At 33.3% G+C, this 21629-nt stretch overlaps 2 protein-coding genes across 4 annotated transcripts; both read right to left on the bottom strand.

The window, feature by feature from the left end:
* Positions 1 to 1317: 1317 nt before the first annotated feature.
* Positions 1318 to 7502, bottom strand: LOC123707768 (sodium channel protein Nach-like). Its single transcript, XM_045658107.1, has 11 exons — positions 7324 to 7502; positions 6719 to 6816; positions 6541 to 6643; positions 5681 to 5828; positions 5325 to 5470; positions 4465 to 4564; positions 3659 to 3935; positions 3029 to 3167; positions 2400 to 2506; positions 1689 to 1872; positions 1318 to 1469 (listed from the first exon to the last, which is right to left on the bottom strand). Exons 1-11 carry the CDS (start codon positions 7500 to 7502, stop codon positions 1358 to 1360), a joined length of 1593 nt encoding a protein of 530 aa, XP_045514063.1. The 3' UTR covers positions 1318 to 1357.
* A 1745-nt stretch (positions 7503 to 9247) lies between these two features.
* Positions 9248 to 20914, bottom strand: LOC123707718 (adenylate kinase 7-like). Of its 3 annotated transcripts, XM_045658004.1 has the most exons (16): positions 20625 to 20914; positions 20268 to 20423; positions 19692 to 19831; positions 19116 to 19243; positions 17552 to 17704; positions 16860 to 16941; positions 16567 to 16653; positions 15636 to 15794; positions 14830 to 14949; positions 14359 to 14549; positions 13565 to 13656; positions 12789 to 12899; positions 11852 to 12133; positions 11216 to 11343; positions 10544 to 10702; positions 9248 to 9472 (listed from the first exon to the last, which is right to left on the bottom strand). In XM_045658004.1, the coding sequence occupies exons 1-16, from the start codon at positions 20875 to 20877 to the stop codon at positions 9269 to 9271; spliced, it is 2445 nt and encodes an 814-aa protein (XP_045513960.1). In that variant the 5' UTR covers positions 20878 to 20914; the 3' UTR covers positions 9248 to 9268. The 3 variants fall into 3 exon arrangements, with proteins under 3 accessions (XP_045513960.1, XP_045513961.1, XP_045513962.1); XM_045658005.1 differs by lacking the exon at positions 20268 to 20423; XM_045658006.1 differs by lacking the exon at positions 10544 to 10702.
* Positions 20915 to 21629: the final 715 nt, after the last annotated feature.

Below are 21629 nucleotides of genomic sequence, written 5' to 3' on the forward strand. Positions count from 1 at the left end.
GTATATGATAAAGATACGAGAGGTTTAAGTGGTTTGGTTAGAACGGATGAAAGATAAGCCGATAACAAGTAGGATAGACGGCAACCGTGGATGGTGAAATCCAGATGTTGAATTTCATGTAAGTGGATAAAGCGAGATAGGTATGTCCTTCCGTTGTCTCTGTCTAGCCCTTCGGGAAAAAGGCTTGATAATAAATAAATAAAATATCTTGCTAAAATACAGAGGCTGGTATCTAAGTAAACTGCTGAAATATTCAATTTAAGTAATCGAGTACATACTTTACACGAAAATTAATTGGTTTTGATACTGTTTTTCTGCAAGTAGTGTGGTAAGAAACATTAGTGCAAGAAAGGCATTTATAAAGATATATTTATTTTTATATTAGTTTTAGTAATAATAATTATATATTTTTTATTTACTATATATACTTTTGCACACAAATCTTCCAAGAATTTTTTTATTACACTCAATTATTATTATTATAATATATTATTTTTTTGCATCTGAGGCGCAAACTGGCTGCTGTGATCTCTGGCAGAATTAAGCCCATCTGCTCCACAGCATAATGCTGAACCAGGGTCATTTACTACCACAACACACACAAATGTACCTTATTCCTTTTTTTCTTTCCATAATCATTTGTTATTTTTCTTTTTTGATTATTATTATAATGCTTTGGTGTGTTTCTAATACAGACCGTTAATTTAACTGTCCCATTTTGAAGCTTTTACTAGCTATTTTTTTATAATATTGATTATAGGAAATACTACATAGAATATTATAGTATATGTGTTTCAAACATATTCTAAATCTCTTTCGTACTAGTAATTGGGTGCAATAACTCGCTATGTATATAAGCTTATTTAATAAAACAAGATTCTAATTAATTTGTGATATTTGTTTTAAAATAAGTGTTGTTTGATGATTTGCTATTTTAAAAGAGTACCGAGAGTTTTTTACTCCTGCTTTTTCTCTCGGCCTGCATTCCCTACATTCTCTTTGCCGAAGAGTAGGAATATCTACTTATTTAAATTTAATGACGTGGAATAAGTGATACTTGTATCTTATGTTCCATAATAAGCAAGTTTCGTAATTTTTTTTCGGTGTTGCTAACTTACTTTTCCAAATGAGATACTATAATGTAATTAAAGTATAGTCTCTCATTATATTACAAGTAAAATATAATTTAAATCTGCGCCTACAAATCACTACGATAAACTGAATCGCGCTTACAAAGTTATTCCAACCGCTGAAGTTTATATACAGCTTCTTGACGTTCGCAAATGGGACCATCGCCAGTCACTTGTTAGACGAGGTCCTGCGCAGGCGCAACACCCTTCCTCCACAGAATATAAATCTATGGTAAGTATTCTGTGTATCCCGGTGGAGGCGAATACCGCGGTAGTTTAATACTACTCACCTGAACCTTCAAAGGCTTTGATGTTTGAATTGGAGGTGGCTGTTTCCACCTATAACGAAGAACTTATGTAGTAACCATCTATTAATATGATTTTATTCAGATAAGTAAAAGGATTTAGATTCCGTAAAAGTTGTGGTTAAAGCGTAAAAAACATTCTTTCTAATTGGTGCGAAAAGCAATTTATAATAGATGTTTTAATTGTATGATTAATTTGATGAAAACCTATATATGATTTAATTCTTATAAAATAACTTCGTAGATTACATACCATGGTACTAGGCTGAGATCATGCGGCGGTTTGGGCTTAGCGAGCCGCGTCGCACGTTCTTCGCGCAACGTGTCAGCGTCGCGAACGAGCGCACAACACGCGCGTAATGTGAAATAGTAAATTAATTCTACGCCCGATAGAAGTGAGAACCCAAGGAATAAACCAGCTATACCACCGAACGATACTAAAATAAAATAATATTTTAGAAAACTATTTCACTTTATTAGATTAACAAAAGATTATGAAACAGATACCGAAATCTGAGGCCTAGTAAAATGGTTGTAGCGCCATTTATTTATTTTTATTTCACTTTATAGTTATATATAGGATTTATATTTATTACAAAAATATTTTTTGGTGTTGTTGCAGCTTAGATGAGGGTATGTATCATTGTACGAAATTTTACTTTGAGTACGTGATAATAGATTAATGCGTGTAGGTAAAATTGGTTTTATTTAGTATTTTTCTATACTTCATATAAATTATTTTTCAGTTATTGTTAATTTTTGTTTTGTAATTGTATGTTTACATATAATTTTATTTTTTAATTTAGTTATGCACTTATTCCTTTTTCCTTACTAGGTTCGGTTGCCTTTAAGAGAGCGATCGTTAACAATAATCCTACCTAACTTTTTTCTTAAATTGTTATACAATTTTCCTAAAGGAAATTCTATATACAAACTTTTTCCGCTTAGTCCAAATGATACGTACCTAGTAAATCAACCCAGCCGAACAGCACTTCTCGCTTATATCGCACCATGGGCCAAGATACAAATTCAGTTTCTAACGAATTTGTTGTAGCTGAGCTTTTGCTCGCACTGCAATAGACTTACCTTTAATGTTTTTAACACAATGTACTACATGACCCACTATTTTTAAATAACAATTATAAATAAATAAACCCAAACTACTGTATTTGATCAATATACTCAATTTCTAAATTGAAAAAAGGCGACAGTCAAACTACCTTCGTATCTTTACAGTAATTTTCCGAACCAATTCGACTAAGGGGCCTTCAAGAAAAGAGCGTACCAATTCTTAAAAGGCCGGCAACGCACTCGCGAGCCCTCTGGCATTGAGGGTGTCCATGGGCGGCGGTATCACTTAACATCAGGTGAGCCTCCTGCCCGATTGCCCCCTGTTTTATAAAATAAAAATAATAACCTATTGCATAATTGTCTTGAATGCAGTAGTAATAATGTACAGTTTATACTGTTATTATATTATTATTTCACTCTCGTGTTCACTATAATTACTACTCATTCTTGGAGGTTTATGTTGTTTAATTTGTATATATTTGACGTGATGTTTTATAAATATTTGCAATTACAATATCTTACTCAATCGCTGTAAGTTTCTCCACTTCATAGACTGTGTGAGTGCACCCGAGTTCACAATTGCATCGTGTTACATCGGTAATTGTTTTCGCGTGTTGTGCTATGCATTCCAATTCTCTAATAGTACAGTAGCGATAACCTTCTGCAAGAGCGAAAAGGTTAGCATTTGAATTTCATATTATAATTTAACAAAGGTAACAAAATATTCAATCTTTCAACTATGGTTCGACGTAATAATAAATATATCGCAAAAAGGTTAACATAAGATTTAAGTATTGAATGGAGCTGATATATGATTCTAACATATCTTTGATAAAATATATTTAGTACAAAATTGTAAAAAAGAAGTGTATTTGAGTACAGATATTTAAACATTGGACTCCAGTTACTGTAGTCAGACAAATTGTGTTACAAAAGTATTTCAGGCAAAGGTTGAACCCAATTCTTTTAATAACGTAGAATACCGTGACGAAAATGTTTATTAACGGAAATTACAACACTATTGAAATTAAAAGCTGATTTCAAATAAAAGCATTAACTTACGTGCGAACTAATCTATAATCTGTGGGACTAATAATAATTATTAGATATAATCTGTGTAGTCCTAAGGTATAACCTAAATTGTTAACTTACTAATAGTCGGATAAAAATGGGGAACACATTTGCATAATGATCGACTCCTTTGCATTCTACATTGACGCATACAAGCGGTGTATGTATACACATTTGATGTCTCCAATTTCTGTTCATCCGCGAAAATACAACGCCGTTGACGTATCGACAGCTGTCTCGCGTCTTCCGTTGTGTATGTATGTTTGACGGAAAACGACACTTTTTCAACACGTCTGTCCCATGAGTGTTGTATTGTCTGTTCCAAGCCCGCCATTTCTTCTGTTGAATGTATGTATACCTGTGCGATGTCTATTATTTAGTAACATAATAAAACTGGTGAGTTTCTATACGACTTGTCTATTATGAAATTCCTGTTCTCCACCTTATTATTACTATGGTTTCTTTTATATACAAAAAGATTAACTATTTCCTGCTGTATAGGAACTGACATGAAGCAAACGTACAATTATAATAGTCTGTTGATCTATGCATAATTATTTTCATACGTTGTGTCATGCGCGTGTGTCATCTCCTTATAACGTAACCATGAGGAGCACTGCCGGTTTGTTTTATCATGAAACAACTTTATCGGATATATGGTAAGCGCATATTCGGACTAGAGGTCGTATTGGAAAAATCTTAGTGTTATCAACTTATGTCGATTCACCGAAGAAGCCGCTTCTACATCCGCAACATGTATCAACGAGGCCACAGATTTAGTATCTAACTGTCTATGTGAAGCTGAAACTTTCCTTTATGAAAAAGAGTCAATGCTTACGAGATATCGCGACTCTAAAATGTGATTTGAATATTTTATAATAACTTACATCAATTATCGTATCGTTGCGAAATGAATTAAATAGAAATGACCATTTAGCGTCCGTTTCGTGGATGAAAGCTTCGGTGAATTGTTCGGATTGCGGTTGCCTGCAAATAAATGACAATATAACCGTTTTATCTCCATTATACGGGATCTAGCTACAAGTGTAGTAACTTTTTAACATTGACGGTAAATATTTTTACACCTTTTGATTAATTAATTATAATTTTGCACTTGTAATGTTATATTAAAAATTCTCCAAGTCGCGGCCACTGCTTACCTCTATTAAGTATTTAGACTAGTCTGCTAACGCTTTTTTTATGTAATAGGAGGCAAATGGATGGGAGGCTCATCTGATAATAAGTGTTACCGCCGCCCATGGACACTCTCAATGCCAGAGGGCTGCGGTAGTGAGAAAGTTGCCGGCGTTTTAAGAATTGGTATGATATTGTGTGTATAGCCATAACGCAAAATACGCAATACCCAATCAACGAAATTACCGCAAGATCATCCAGAGTCCGACAGCATTAGGTATCTACGAGACACAAACACAAACACACAATAGGAACACCAGAGTGAAAACTAAACCTTTTATGTTAGTGAAAAAAGTGTAGTTAATCTAAGAGCGAGGTATCTCGGACACATGAACGTAGTGTACGTACGTGATAAATGTACGTACTGACTGTTCATGAACATTCTCGTAGTTAAAGCTGTGTATTGCAGAATGTTAAGTTATTAGTCAAATTATTGTTAAGGCTGGATTGTAATTCATAAAGTCTCTTCCTTCTGTGGACCTTATAGTTAAGAAACATAGTGAGTCATATTCACAGTTTATAATGCTTATCACAGTTAAATTATTAAGCATACCATGGCCAGGATTTTTCAGCGTGTTTCGAATTAAACGCGTAACAGAAGCCCATTTCAGTGAAGACAGGCGCCACTAAATCACAACATTCTTCGGAGTCGCCCTTCCATTCACAGTCGTAGAAAATATTTTCACAGTGTCGCACAATCTGCAAGTTCGATATATTATACAGACTCTTTTTATTATTTTGATAGAGTTTTCAAGCCTTGTTGTAGCGTACTAAAACTACCCACTAAAACTAGCTTTTAAACAAGAAAATACTTTCTAAAGTATACTCAAAGATTAATCAATGAATGCATAGAGCATTATGTGTAAGAAGCCAAAGCGGTGAGCGGTAAATATAATATAAAATACATACGTTAAAAACAGCATCTTTTGGATCTAATGTGTTTACAGATTCATCCTTTGTGAATTCTAAAGCTCTAGTCGCTATAGACTGATAACTGAGAGTCGAAATCCATCGCAAAAGCTCTTCGGCGTTTGGAGGCGCTTCTGATCCCCATGTCCTAATGAAATGTGTATTTGTTTAATACGTTTGCATATTTGTACAAAATTTAATAAAAAGTGTGTATTCATTATAAGTAGGAATGCATTAGGTACCCGTTTGTTTTGTTCATTTATAAATTTCTATTTCGCAATGTTTTGATAGTGATTTTATATATTAAAGTGGAAGGCTAGGAATACTGATTATATAAATTTCGTAATACGTTTAAAAGCGATTTCAAACATTCTTATTAAAGGTATGTAAATCTATTTTTTTACCTTAAAAATACTGATTTTTTTACAATATTATACAATAATTGTATAACATCTAGAAACTAATTGGAGGATTTGCTTATTAACGCATTTTTACCTTCAATCGAGTGACGATTTTTGGTCTACCTAAAATTATTTGATTTCAAACATTTGCATTACGTAAATTTATGTGTTTTATTTTTCAAGTATGCGCGTAATTTAACGCATATTCGTATTTATTTCCTGATGATAGTAGTATTTTGTTGAAAAAATCTTTTAATTATTTAAAGCACGCACTTATTTATGTAAAGTGTAATTTTCGTAGTTTGAAGACAATTTATTTAAGTATTCTACGAAGACAAACTAAAAATCTTTTTATTAGGCGCAATTTTTTCTTGGTTGAAAATCATACATAAAGACCTTAATCATTATATGAGTTATATGTTCGTATTTTACAGTCGAACATGTTTTGTCTTTACTTACTTTTCTATGTATTCTTGTAATAATTCATCATCAACGGCATTCCTATCACATATAGTGACGGCTGGAAATGGTACATCCCAATTATGAAAATCTGTGTCCAGACCTACAGGAACATAACACAAACATACTGTCATAATCTATTAAAACATATTTAATTAACACGCAACCTAAATTTTACCTGTAATTGTTGGATTTGTTTGAAATTTCTCCCACAAACTAACGATTATAATGCACGTTGCTATTGCTCCTATAGCAGTGAAACTGAACCACATAAATCTGTAAATTTGTCCGAATAATAAACGAGTTATAAGCAAAATCATTTATTCATTTAGGTTCAATTAACACTAATGGACGTCAATAAATAAATACATAGTAAATGCTTCTAATTTTACATTTACTACCAGTTCTCAAATCAAGGGCGTAGAACTGACGAGAAGACCTGGCACAATATAATAGTTATAAACAAGTATAAGCAAAAACATTAGTAACCCATATTAATCCTTATTTAGACACTTTTTCATTCATGAACACATGCTTGCAGGACACACAAGAGCAAGAGCTGAAGGTAGTAAAAGAGATATTGAAAATCTACTTTACTCAATAAAATTCATCTACCCGATCTATTAAGTGTATTAATGGCAGAAAAACCAGGCGATAAGAGATTGAATAAACGGAACCATTGGATAGATGGAAGTACCGTACAGGCGCGGAAGGCCGTACGGATCCTGGTCTCAAAAATCACAGTTACCCCAGTTCGTTCGACCATGTATGATAGGTACTTACTTTTCACAAAATGGCCGCTCCTTCTCGGCAATGTAACGTACGCCATGCAAAGTTGAATTTTCAAAAAACTCAGTTGTCTGATGACGTAAAGTCGTCCCCAATAATGAACAAAGATTCTCATCTTTTTCCGGAAACCAGGATTTTCGTTTCCTTAGCGCGTTGGACGGATGAATTTTCATTTCGATAATTTGTATGTCCTTTTGTTACGAATTATTATTGTTAATGGCGTGGCATAAGTTACAGTGTCGCATGCTTTCATAAATCACGCAACCTGATATCATCAGTTGTATTGACTTGCTCAATGAACAATAATTTACTCATTTTGTTATTTAGTTCCATTGTTGATTGCAATAATTGGTTACCTAATGATGGTAGTTAAGACTGACTACAAATATTATAACTGTTCTTAATTTTGAAGAAATAGCAGATAAAGACTGGCTAACTATTAGCAAAGACATCTGAAAAGGGTCGGAGGAGGCACCTATAGATATGTCCACTGACGACTAACATATATCTACCAAAATGTTGCTATAAGTAAATGCTAACAACATTTGGAATGGAACTACTCATGATCCTGTTACACTGTTGTACGCGGGCCTAAGTCAAATGAATACTGTTTTTTTGGGTTTATCTTCTAGAATTTGCAGGTTATTCTTGCCGTATTTAATATTACTGCTTATTACAGGATATAAATTTATTTCGGGAGGAACATTGAGATAGGGACTACTTTGTTAAGTGGTCACATCCTTTTAATATCATTTGGGGACGATATTGCAAGGTGCACTGATAAAATATGGTCCGCCGAAGCCACCCGCTGGAGAGGACTTCCAGGACAAAGAAACGAACTAATTCGATTTAGGGTCCTTTAAGAAAAGAGCGTTGGTACGCTCTTTTCTTGAAAGACCGGCTTGCGAGCGTATGTGAGTGTCCATGAGCGTCATCAGGTGAGCTTCCTGCCCGTTTGTCTCCTATTACATTAAAAAAACGTGGAAAAACCACAAAAGTGATGGGCTGACGGCTTAGTTCAGGTTTCTGGAGAGAATTGGATGGAGGCAGCTAAAAACAGATCCATATGGAAAGTTCACGAGGACACGTCTTTACCCAAAAAGGTTCAAACCGCAGAATGTTCAAAAGACACGGAAATAACAATAACTATCGTAGACTTTGAGTATAATAACATAACTAACACCCATTTGATATGTAATGTTTTTTAATAGTATAGAATTAAAATGGCTTTATTATTATATTTCGTGATTTTTGACCTATTGTTTCTTATAAGTAAGTATTGGCGATATTTATTAAATGTGCTGTTCTATTGACTTTATCTATAAATGTTATATCTGATCGAGATATATTGTATTGTGTTGTTATTAAGGCAGATACGACATAAGACAGATTATATAACTATTTCAAGACGTTTCGAAAACATAAGTCATGTTTAGTGAGAGAACAGCGACTCACTCGTATGTATATTGGGTGAATTTTATTTCATTGTTTAGTACTGATGTAACCCAAATATTAAAATTTAAATAAACATTATTAATTTTATATCTGGTCAGAGGCTGTTTCTAGACTTCTGTGTTTTTCTAAAACTGAGTCCATCAACTATCAACCATTATTCCTGATCTAGTTAATATCTGGTATGCCTGACTTTAGTCAAAATATTTTAATGGCGTCACTTTTCTAATATGAAATCACAAAAGCTCAATTCATGGTTTTCCCTTATTAAAACTAATTGTACTTTTTTAAACCTTTTTGATCTCTGTTGAATTATTTACACTGATTAAAATCTATCTGAATTAGTTAAAAAAGATAGATTTGGACTATTTTTTATGAATAGGGAAACAACTAGGGAAAGTAGTGATATTTTTGCTAATAGCCGAAATTACAAATATGTACATACAATTAAAATACACAATATTAATTCAGTATATTTTCTCATTTCTTACAAAGCACTCATACTGTTTATATTCTTAGTTTTTGTATCGTCGACAGCGGCTTCCGGCGGAAGTAATGGATCTATGTTGATATCTAGATCTTTCAACGCATCGTCCAAGATCTTAATCTTGCCAAGTAACTTCTCGGCTTGTAAATTGTAACCTGGCTCTAACATCTTGCCAGTTGGGTTCAACTTGAATAAATACTCTGCCTGTATGAAGAAATAAGATAAACTAAGCATTATATATAAATAAAACTATACGGAGAAAATATGTTCGAATTTTAAAATAATGACATATGCTTAGTCACCATCGTTACCATTCTTTTGATATACTCGTGGAAGTATTATTATGTTAGTTTAACTATTAAGTATAAGCCAAGGACTATCTCTATGAAGTAAAACCCGCGTGACTGTAAAATTAAATCGAATTTAACGTTGCTTAATGATTTAGGTCATCTTCAGTGTCGTGTCAATTAAAATCATACTATTTAGGACCTAAAGTATAACTTATGTATAGTTTGACGATTGTGGAATTAAAAATAATAAGTAAATAGGTAGAGAGAATTAATATAATAAATGTACCTGTAAAAAACGACAGGCAAATCTAATAAATCTAGCAAGTTCCAAATCAGTTGAATTACGTCTGATTTCGTGTATATCATAGAACAGTCTACATTAGGATTAATATGAGTGACTAATGATTTTGGACAAATTTACAACAAATAACTAATGTAAAACAAAGTAAATCATTTTTTCTTAAGTACTATACAAAGGTTATTAATTATATTTGACAATCTTGATGTCTGAGTTACCAATTAGTATCACTTAATTGCCGCGCTTGAAAATGAGTTATTCTAATATGCATATGCAATTTTTTTGGATGTTTTAAATTCCCCACAAGGTCTAGAATTCGCGTCAAAGATTAAACTGTTATAAATAAACCATATACACATGCTAATTCACATTACAGGCACATTAATATGTTCCTGTAAATTGACCGATATTTTATACAGAATCTGTTTCAACTAACATAACCCTGATAGCATCCTTAGGTTTAGTGTTTCATACGTCGTGGTTTATGACATTTTCCTTTGAATAATTTTAATGTAAAGACGGGCCAGAAACTCAACAGGATGCCAGCTAAGTCGCATCTAAAGTGAATTAACGTACTTTGATTTTTAATTTTGATTGAATAGTGATTTCTAGGTTTCATACGAAGTTACACAAACGATAAATACATCAAAGTCTCATTATGACTTCATTCACATTTCTATCACTTACCAAGAAATCAATAGGATCATCAGGTCTCAGTTTGGCGACTTCGAGTAAGGCAGGAGTGAGGGTAGGAAAAATATGGTTGATGAGATAATTGCGCATGGGTTCGCTGGCTGCAGCCAATGCTGCCTCTTCTTCTTCTTGCATCAGGATGTATAACTCCGACTATTATAGTTCTCTTTACATATATTTTGTTTATGACTTGTTAAACTAAATTAGCTTGGCGTAATTACTTGGCGAATGTGATTTCCCGTGACCATAAATAAATACTAGCGGATCGGACCGACGTTGTCCTGTACACACGTCTTACACACAAAAAAACATCTAATAATGTAAATCTATCGACTTCACTTGAAAACACAAAAAAAATCATCAAAATCTATCCAGCCGTTTAGGAGTTCAATTACGAATACTTGCACAGAAGATTTTTATATATACCAATTGTATAGATAAATTACCTAGAAACCGACTGCAGCGCCATCTGCTGATTTGTGAATCTAAACCATCCAGGGCACCCAAACGCGTACAAATAATATCATTCAAATCGGTCCAGACGTTTAAGAGAAGTTCAGTGACATACACACGTACAGTAGAATCATATAGTCCGCTTTACTCGAGTAGTACGTGTGTAACACTGAAAATGTTTAGAACTGGTCAGTTACCCTAGTCATAACATACCCAATACTCCATTTTGTCTTCATGTTCTTCTTGCAATTTCTTTTCGAGCTCCTTCAAAGCCTTTGCCTCCTGAGATCGAAGGGTCTCACATTCGATCTTCTCTTTCTTTTCAGCGGCTTCGATCAAAGCTTTAAAACCAGGCAAAAGGGACTATATATATGAAGGTACCGCAAACGAACCGCAAGCGTGCCGCAAATAAAAAGCATGACGTGCAATTAAACAGGCTTATATTGTTTTAGGCCTAAGATTAAAGTAAAACTTCTTCACGGATATTAAACTCAAATTTGTTTTAAGATTTACAAACGTCGAGCCTGTAAGTACGTCTAAGTGATATTTACGTGCAAATTTATTCGAATATAATGTTATAAAAGGTAACTGTATCTAATATTTGTATGTTTGCAACCGATAACGCAAATATTGCACCGATTAAAAAAAAGGATTATTTTCGTCATCATTTGTTGTTTCTAAAAGACAACTATTCTAACTTCTGCGCCTGACAGACGGCAGATGCCATCGACTATTTGGGTCTAAGGCATGCCAGTTTTCTCACGACATTTTCCTTTACCATTCGAGCATACGCAGACGCAGATTTCGAACCTTTGACCTATCCGATAAGCAAACCACTACCATACTCACCAATAAGCTTCCCATACCGGCAAGGCCGTCCCATTCTCAAAGCGACCGCCGCATACGTCCCCTTCATACCGTAATCTGAATGTTCCTTTACGGGAACCACCAACGGATGTATATCAAGCTCATCAAAGAAGTTCAGAGGAGTGACGTCACGACCGTCATTAAGCCTGAATTCACTGAGTCGTTTCAAGACGGTCTCCTCGTCTAGCCGTGAGTCACAGTCCGGTTGGCGCATGGCCTTATCACAGATAAAGTCGTCACTTGCTTCTAACGACACTACGATATCTGTAAATGTTGGGACAGTAGATTGGATCGTTCGATACTGAGTTGTATAATACATTGTAATCATGTACTTGATTAGTGTGTTGCCTGATTTTAAGGGTAATTTTTAGAATTCTATAAAATATAAAACTATAATATATAAAATAGGTCTTAGACCGATAACTTATGTTGTAATATTGAAATAATATTTTTCCTGGCTCGTTGGGTACACCTATGTAAAAAAAGAGGACCGTCTTATAAATAATTAATTCCTAATGTTGGTAATTATAAAGTAATGTATACCACATGAAAAGATTTACTGTTAATATTATAAAAATTACTTAATTGTATGATATGAATTTTGGACATACATAAGCTGTATATATAATGCTTGTATGCTTTTACAATATTAACGCCTTCTACTCTAACTAGATTTTACGATGAGAAATATAAATCTATTAACGATGCAAAAGTGCTTTAAAAACATTCATTAAATATGTAATTAATTAAGATTAGGACAAGTTCGTAGCGTTTTAACACATTAAAAAACTACTTTTCTATATTATAAGTACAATTTTTGACAGTTTACGCACTACCATAAAGAGTGCACCGCACAGAGCATAATAGTTCATACAGGACTAAAGTTAAGAATTAATTTAAATCTTAATAATAATCCAACCTGGCAATAGCTTTTTCAGTATATTGCTGAATAAATCCAGATCCTCATCAAACGGCTCTTCCTCTGTTTCCTCACCAGCTTCAGAATCTTGCTCGTCACCCTTGTCAAACACTACAAAGATTTGCTTAAATAAATAAGCAATAATATTGTATTTGAGTCGCCTATGTACAACTCAGATGTCTCATTAATTTCGATTTCCAGGAAAACACATTTGTCACATCTCGGAATGGCACTTGCTTATAAACATTTGTGTCTTCCGGAATGGTATGAAGAAGCGTGTGACCACAACAAATAGTGCTGGCCTAGCATGAGCGTGCACCAACCATGAATCAGAATTTTGAATTTTTATATTTTTTGTTACAGGAGGCAATCGGGCAGGAGGCTCACCCGATATTAAGTGATACCGCCGCTGATGGACACCCGCACGCCAGTAGGCTCGCAAGCGCGCTGCCGGCTTTTTTAAGAGCTACACTCTTTTCTTGAAGGACCCTAAGTCGAATTGGTTCAGAAAAACTTCAGTGGGCAGCTGGTTTCCCATAGTGGTGGTCCTATGTACATCATCTTAAAGCCGAAAGGGACAGCGTGTGTCAGTCACAGAAGGCTGATCACCTACATACCCATTAAAAAAATGACCACGAAACAGATACAGAAATCTGAGGCCCACACCTAATCTTACCTAGACTAAGACGCAGACCTAGGCCGATATCTAGGCCCAGACCTAGGTTCTCAATTTTAAATATTATTTTATAATAATATTTAATAATATAAAGGCTTACGCATTGAGCACTGTGTTATCGTTGTTGGAAATCCATCGAGAACCCAGCCTCTGTTAATGGCTTCGCGGTTAAGCATTCTTTGACGCAAATATCTAAAGTTAAAATGTTTACATTGTAATTAAGGTTTACAGGGATAGGAAAAAGAGTCGTTCAACAAAAGTTCATAAAATGTACGTTTTCTATAAAACATGTATTTTAAATACCTTAAGAATTTTTACACAGAATCAAGTCTTCTCATCGTGTGAATTAGGTATATATTAGAGATAAACTGTAATGTTGGTGCTATTCTCGCTCAGCGAATACGTATCGCAATACAGCGAGGAAATGTTGCCAGCGTTAAATACTGCCACAGGGACCAATCTTATAAAGTTTGTTTTAATTTTCTATTTATTATTATTATTACTATGTTTATTTTTGTGTTGGAAAATAATAAATTACAGGAGCATGTATTGTGTAGCAAAGAAAATTGAAATGTTTAGTAATTAAATCTAGTATACTACATAAAGATAAACTCAAACTGATATCAAAAACTAGTGCCTACACAAAAATGTAATATATCTATAAGTAGTTATATATATATTAAAGCTGAACATTAAAGAAATACTGTGTAAACGTCTAAATCAAAATCAAATTATAATTACTTAGGTAAGCAACCTCGTTTGTATTTTGTAATTTTTGAAGAATTTTGTAATAACTGAATGAAATATATTTTTTTGTTGGATAGAAATATTCGAAGACTGGAAGCTATATAACATTTAGATTTCAGTAACACCTGGTATATATTATATACGAACCCTAGTAATTCCTCATCGGTGAGGGCTCGACCTGACTGCAGCATAGCAAGTGTTTGACGAGCATTCTCCTGAATCGCTTCCTCTTCACCGCCATCGTCTTCATCATCAGGCGGTGTAGCATCTTCCTCTTCACCAGTGGGCATTGGCAGACCAGCCGTTTCCCCACTTTCCCAGTGTTTTATACGCCATGTCTAGAAATTTGATCAGCTCAAATCCTGGAGTGCACATTTCTATGCCTAATATTTTTTTCATTAAATACAAGGGCCTCGCACAAGGGGGCAAGTAGGGGCAGAGAACCTTCCCTTTACAGACCTTGCATTGGACAACAACTAATATTAAACAAATACCTTTCCAGTTTCTACGTATGAATCTACTTAAGAACTTTTAACTTAAAAATATAAAATAATTACAAATAATAGAGATGAAAGTAGACAATTAACAATTAATTAAGTATTATATATTATTACACACCAAGTCATTTATTATATCGTCCACCACCGTGTCTGGTGAAATATAGATCAATCCATAAGCTTCACATATAAGTTTCGACAACGTAGTTTTTCCTATAATAGGAGGCCCGTAAACGATCACCTAAAGTAATAGGTTTTTATAAAACTAAAATTATATTAATTTTAAAGATAAAATAATGATTTACCACGAGCTAAACTAGAGAACTAGACTACGTAGTTACTGACGACTTTATAAAACCTTAGACAGTATTTATAACTGAAGGGTTTTTTTTAAGAACCTAATAATGTTTAGACACTGTGGACACAATCCATAAACAAGTTCGATATTTGCTTCTCAAGGAAAGCTCTCTGCCCTGAGTTATTGTTTTTTTTTGTGTTCACTCTTTAGTTTTTGTAAAGATTGTGTTGTGGCCTTCACACACTAAGATTAGTGCCCCCTATAACAGTATCCCCTTAATGGTTTATTTATGTTTATGCACTTATAAAAATACAGATGGTTTCACCTATACTTAATAATATAATCAAATGAAAATTTCATTTCATTTAATAGTTTTTTTAATTTTTTTTAGTACATAAGGTATTATGTACTAAAAAACAATAAAACAGATGAGAGCTTTGGTATGTGCCAAAAGATCACCAATTCAGATTCGATTCACGTTATAATATTCTTTGGGTTACCTTATAAAATAAGATGACATTCTGTGGAGCGTGCGCATTTACGAAACTTCGCACTTAACACCATAATTATTAGAATTTTCTTTTATTTTTACAGGTAATTTAATTTTTGTATGTTTACTATTTAAATACCTTAAAAGGTTTGAGCCCTCTCTCCTTTTTAAACTGTTTGATGAGCGCAGGCACATTCTCGCCGAAGCTCATCTCCGAGGTCCATTGCAAGGCCATTGTTTCAACAACGAACGTGGGTTCCATATTCAAATTGAGCGTCATCAAGTCATATATCCGTTGCTAAATAATGCTTTTACTCAAGTTTTGACTGATATTAAAAGTTCACCTACCAGGTTTACGATCATACTAATGAATTCCACGATCATGCGACAAGGATGTAAATGAAATATTTTGTAAGTAACTGATCGTATCGCTTATTTGGGATTGACCAACCCGAGAAATCTTGTTGACCGATCTCAATCAATACCAATTTATTTTGTTCAAAAATGTATTGTAAATAAGTTCATATAACTTCTTCTCCTGCCCGTTTGTCCCGTTTTATAAAAAAAAACATCGAACGCTTTGTTACCGACAGTATAATATTTGATAAGTTTTCTTATTTAATGCTGTGTAATAATAATCCAGTTGCGCGACAAGCATAAAAGCTTAGCCTTAGATGGCATATGTTTATTTGATCATTTTAATTTCATAGACAAGTATCATCCATGTTTGTATTTCAGTTTTTCCGGTTTCCTCACGATGTTTTCCTCCACGTGCGGGTGTTAGATTTTTTCACCAATAGACTGCATTGGTGCACAGCCAAACCCACGAACTTAGGGATGAAAGGCGCACGCTGATGCCACTAGGCCGACACTACTTTTAAACGTCAATGTGTATAAATAAAAATAAAAACTGTGCCATCATGGCCGTATACATTGTTTTAATCACAAATTATTAATACAACCACTGAGTTCGAGAGTATTGGGAAGTTAATTGTTAAAATGAAAATTGTTGTTGTGATCTTAAAAGTAAGAAATAATAATGTAATGTAATACAAGACAAAATCTCTTACGTCAATTTCCGGTATCAGAAAGGCGTCTTCCGGTGGAATACATTTAAACATGCCCGATCCAACTATTCGGCCCAAAGGTTTTATTATCTATAGAAAACTTCAATAAAGCAATAGTTTCATTAAATAATATTCATATAGTAACACATACATTCTTGATTCTTATATGATTTTGCGAGCAGTCGTAGACGGCAAATAACTATTAATTAAGTAAGCGACTTAAAATGTCATAACTTTTCGTTTTAGTATAATCAGTAATCAAATTTTTAAGCCTTATTTTAAGTGAAAGAGAATACCTCTCTTTGTTTAGTAACGTTTTGTTCAACAGCCAACATATATAACTTCTTTGGAAAATCACTTATCAGGTTATAAATTATTCTGAAATAAAATTTCTTTATAGAATAATACCAGACTGCTATAAGATAATCAGTCTTTATTAACCTCCAAGAATAACCCAAAACCATTATAATTTAACCGATGAACGAACACAGGAACTCCAGTGTCAAAGCCCCAACTAGGCCACAAAGAACACTTGTGGCTAAATATTTAGGTTTAATTAAGTTCGGGGTTAGTTGAACATATTTTATTCATCTCAAACTTTAATAGCTGTGACTTCATTATTACTTTACACTTAGGAAATTAAGGTAAAATAATCTTTACCCAATAAATACTTCTAATTACAATATCGTATCAATCTTATAATTACTTGTTCTCCATAAAATTATAAGAGAGATCCTCCATAAGATTAGCGACCTGTCTCTGATATTTTGAATAGCCTGTGTTACTCAGGGATATTGGAGCATTCCAATAGTGAAGTAATTTTTGATATCAGTAAAAAAATACAAATCTTTCCACTTTATGATATTAGTAAAGATATATAGTCTGTCTCTTTCATCACATCGTAAGATTTGACAGAAACAGACGAAAGAGTATTTTAGGGTACAATTAGACTTCTACAGGTTTTATGAATAAGGATACTTGTACTAACTGAGCTAAATCCAGTACATTGATGAGAGGTATTACGTTATAGCCTCGTCCCAGTATCGGTAAAAACGGTTCGCACTCCCAAGCCTTTTGAAACCAATAGAAAAGCACATCCTCCGTACCGCCATACGTCAAGCCAGCTCCGATAACAATAGCACTGAAGTATTTTGTATAAGAAATTCGGTAATTACTCAAGCAAGTAGGTAATCATTTAGTAATGATGGTAAAACAATGTACCACGAAAAATTGTTTTATATACAGTAAAACCCGCTTCAGACAATTTTTCAGGGACTGTACCAAAAACGCGTCTTAAGCGAGAAGGCGTATTATGCGGGATAGGGAAAATAATACGTACTACATATTATTATGTATTATGTTCTAATTTTGTTATATATAGGTATTAAATTATACATTTATAAATAACATTAAATACGTAGTGTAATTATATTTACATTATTTAAAATAATCACTTATTTTGGGTTGACAGGAGGATTTTAATGCATTAGCAATTAAAATAATTTCAAGCTAATTCAGCTTTTGCAGTGCGTCTTCGCTTTGATCTAAAGGAGCTCGGGCGTATTAAACGGGATGACGAATCGTATTAAGCGTTAAGAAATGTATGAAAATAAGGCTCAAGTTCAAGAAACCGGCGTAAAGTGGCGTATTATGCGAGAAATCGTATTAAGCGTTATTGTCTTAAACGGATTCTACTATATTTACTTATCGTTACTATAAACATACATATAAATAAGTTATTAGGCAACGGGCGGCCTTATCGCTAACCAGCTTTCTTCCAGGGATTACTAGTATGGAATAATAAATCAGAAATACCTACTACAAGATTTCCATAAATAATTAACAAAACAAAAGGATACGTAAGACTAGAAATATACTAACTAATCTAAACTGAGATATCAAATAATAGTTTAAAAGTAACATATAATCATAGGGTTATAGTTATATTTAATATAAGTAGCCAATTACAAGGCAGAAGAAAATATTCTAAATTTCAAGACAGCTCGTCTGATATCAAGAGGTAAGCTCCAAAGCAGAATACTTTTCACAAACTTATGTAAATTTGTGTATGTATTTTTTTAAATAAGTTAATCATTTTAATTGTTAAAATGTTTTGTTTAGTGTGTATATCTGTCACTCTAAGATAGTATGGGTCCACTGAAAATCAGAGTTGCTGCTGCCAGTAACTAAATATAAGTTAGGTCCATTTTTGATTGAAGTGATTGTTTGTATAACCAAAATGTATATAATGTATGGCCAAATGCTAACTAAAAATAAAAATTGTTTCTATTTCTCGTTTTTAATCTGTGCAATCGATTTTTTCTTCCTTCATTCTTACAAATTATGTAATAAATCGTTAGACTCGGAGCGCTGAACTAAAATAGGCAGAGTAGTTTGAGAATGTAAAACAAAAAACGATTGCTCGTGGCATTTGATTATGATTGGTGATGTCAACATAAACGCGAATTGTTGTAACTTTTATACAACATTGTTAACAGTAAAGTATAAACGACCGTTTAGGATAAAAAATATTTAACAAAATCTTATCATACCCAATATGCGTCCTATATTTTCTAGCGATTGACACAACTTCGTTTTCGACATCATAGTGCATCTTATAACTTGGATGTGGCTTCCGTTTTCTAAAGTCTGACTCGATAAACGGCATGTCAGGGGTCTCCTGTTTATTATACTTATTTTTTTTACACTATAGCGTGTTAACATTTTAAACACTTTAGACTTTCGACGAAAAAAATACGCTTTACTACTACTACATGACATCATCTCAAATAAAATTAATTGCAGCTCTAGAAAAGTTGCCCTTCCATGTTCCTACCTACAAGACTCGTAGTTGTACTTTGTTTCATGTTCTTCATCGCGCAGCCTTTTAAGATATGTAATGTTTGTATATCCTACTCGTAAGACGCTTTCACTCATATCATGCATTCTACATATACATAAAATAATTGCTCAAACAAATGTTTTCGTGTACCTACAGCGATAAAACACATTCATAAAGTAGTTTCATAAGTCAATCGAATTTTCTTCACACAAGTAGGTTGCTTAGATAACACACCTATCGTTACGTACAATTGGAATATCGATCTATTGATAGCGAATCTTCTCACCGGGTCGAGTGGTTTTGTAACACCCCAAGTCATAACAGTAGATACGAGTATGAGATATCGTTTCTTAGACTCGCCTGCCCCACCATCGTCATCTGTAGATACTATTTGGCCAGACTGTTTCTCTAATAAATCCTTTAAAACTAAAAATAGAGTAGATACTTAGGATTTGTCACTTTATAGTCATTGTCAATATATTGCGTTTACATTAAAGGAGATATTTTGATAAACCTGACTCTAACATGAATAAAATGAAATAATGAAAAAAAGTATTAATCATTGATTATTTATTATCTTCATTAATTCAATTATCACATTTTCGTAAGGTCGGTGTAAAAGAGATGGATATATAGCCATTATTGTTGTTCCTTTTTTAAATAGGTTTGTCCAAGTTTATATAAACCTTATGGGATAATTTAAAAAATAAGCTATAATAGATAATTTAGAAGTATGTTCCGTATATCAAAATGCATTACATTTTTGACGTCGTAAGCCTAGTTTCTGAATCTAACAGCCATATTATAGGTCAGCCTATATTAGGTGCCAAATATCCATCTATATATTCCGCTATATACTAACGTTTTAAATAGTCCAAGACTGTCGATAGCTCGTTTCTATCATAGCTTATGTCCAAAACAAGCGTTCCACATGTCAACATGGACGACAAACACTCTGCCTTAGGCACTATCCGAGCAACGTTGTCAATAGATTTTATTTTAGAATCGGTGACGGTACCTTGAAATGAAATAAGACATTTCGGATTGTTGAAGTCGGTTAAAAAAAGTGGTTTCCACCAGATTAGATAATTTTTATAATTCAGTATCTAATTTTAAAAAAACTTTTACACTTTTTCCGGTAAAATTTCTGTTTCTCAATACAAGGCAGATGAGATATTTATACAACTTTTTGAATTTCTCTAAGAAAAAAAATTCTTACCGAAAATTTCATATGGTTGTTCTGGTGGCGGGGCCGGACCCATATCTACTGCATCTTCACCAAGCACCATTGTCTGCGAAGACTGTTTGACAGACTCTGTTGCATTTTTCTCTAATATTTTAGATACTTCCTTTAATATACTTTCGCCATGATATGAATCGACATTGTTAATAAAATAACGCTTAAATGAAAACAAAACATCGGCCTCAGAAAGCGATTTATCTGAAGACAGTTTTTCCATAGATTTCTTCATGTTGCAGAATATTTTTTGTATATTGAAGTATTAGATATCGTTTCTTCAAAATGAATCACAAACAATCAAGGAGTTGACAATGACTGCGTTGATATGACAATTGGTTCCACATAAAACCTTTTTTAAACACTTATACTTTCCAATGTTTTATAATATCTATAGTATCCTATTTAACCTAATTATCACACTACATATCAACCGTACCTATACTTCTTGCCTTGTCATATCGTCACAGAGTTGAAGACTGGAATTGAAACTTGAAAATTTAGGAGTGGATACATTTTGCGATGTAAAAATTCTCAGAGTTTTAGGATTTGGACAATTAATGATAAACAAATGTATAAAGTGCCGTTATTTTCAATGTTAAAAGGATAAAAATGCACAAAAAAACCTAGTTAGAAACAACAACAAATACAATAATTACCTTAGTATACATTACGATATCATATAATTTTCTTGACTTAGTTCTTTTATTTGACATTGCCACTAAAATATGACGAGTAAATTTGATTCAGCTTTACTATAATAGATTTTTAAACAATAATAGGAAACAATATAGCTTATAACATTGAATATGAATTTAGTATTGGCGCCAAAACGGAAAACCCAGTCCCAGCAATAAAAGCGTTCACTGCCACAGATTTGATATTGTTATAAGAAAATCGGTACATTAAACCTTCTTGGTGACCGATGTTACCCATTTTTTTATTTCGATTTGTCATTATAAAGTACACAATGGACACGTTTCCAAG

This window comes from Pieris brassicae, chromosome 3 (assembly GCF_905147105.1).
Source record: "Pieris brassicae chromosome 3, ilPieBrab1.1, whole genome shotgun sequence".
Classification (NCBI taxonomy): domain Eukaryota; kingdom Metazoa; phylum Arthropoda; class Insecta; order Lepidoptera; family Pieridae; genus Pieris; species Pieris brassicae.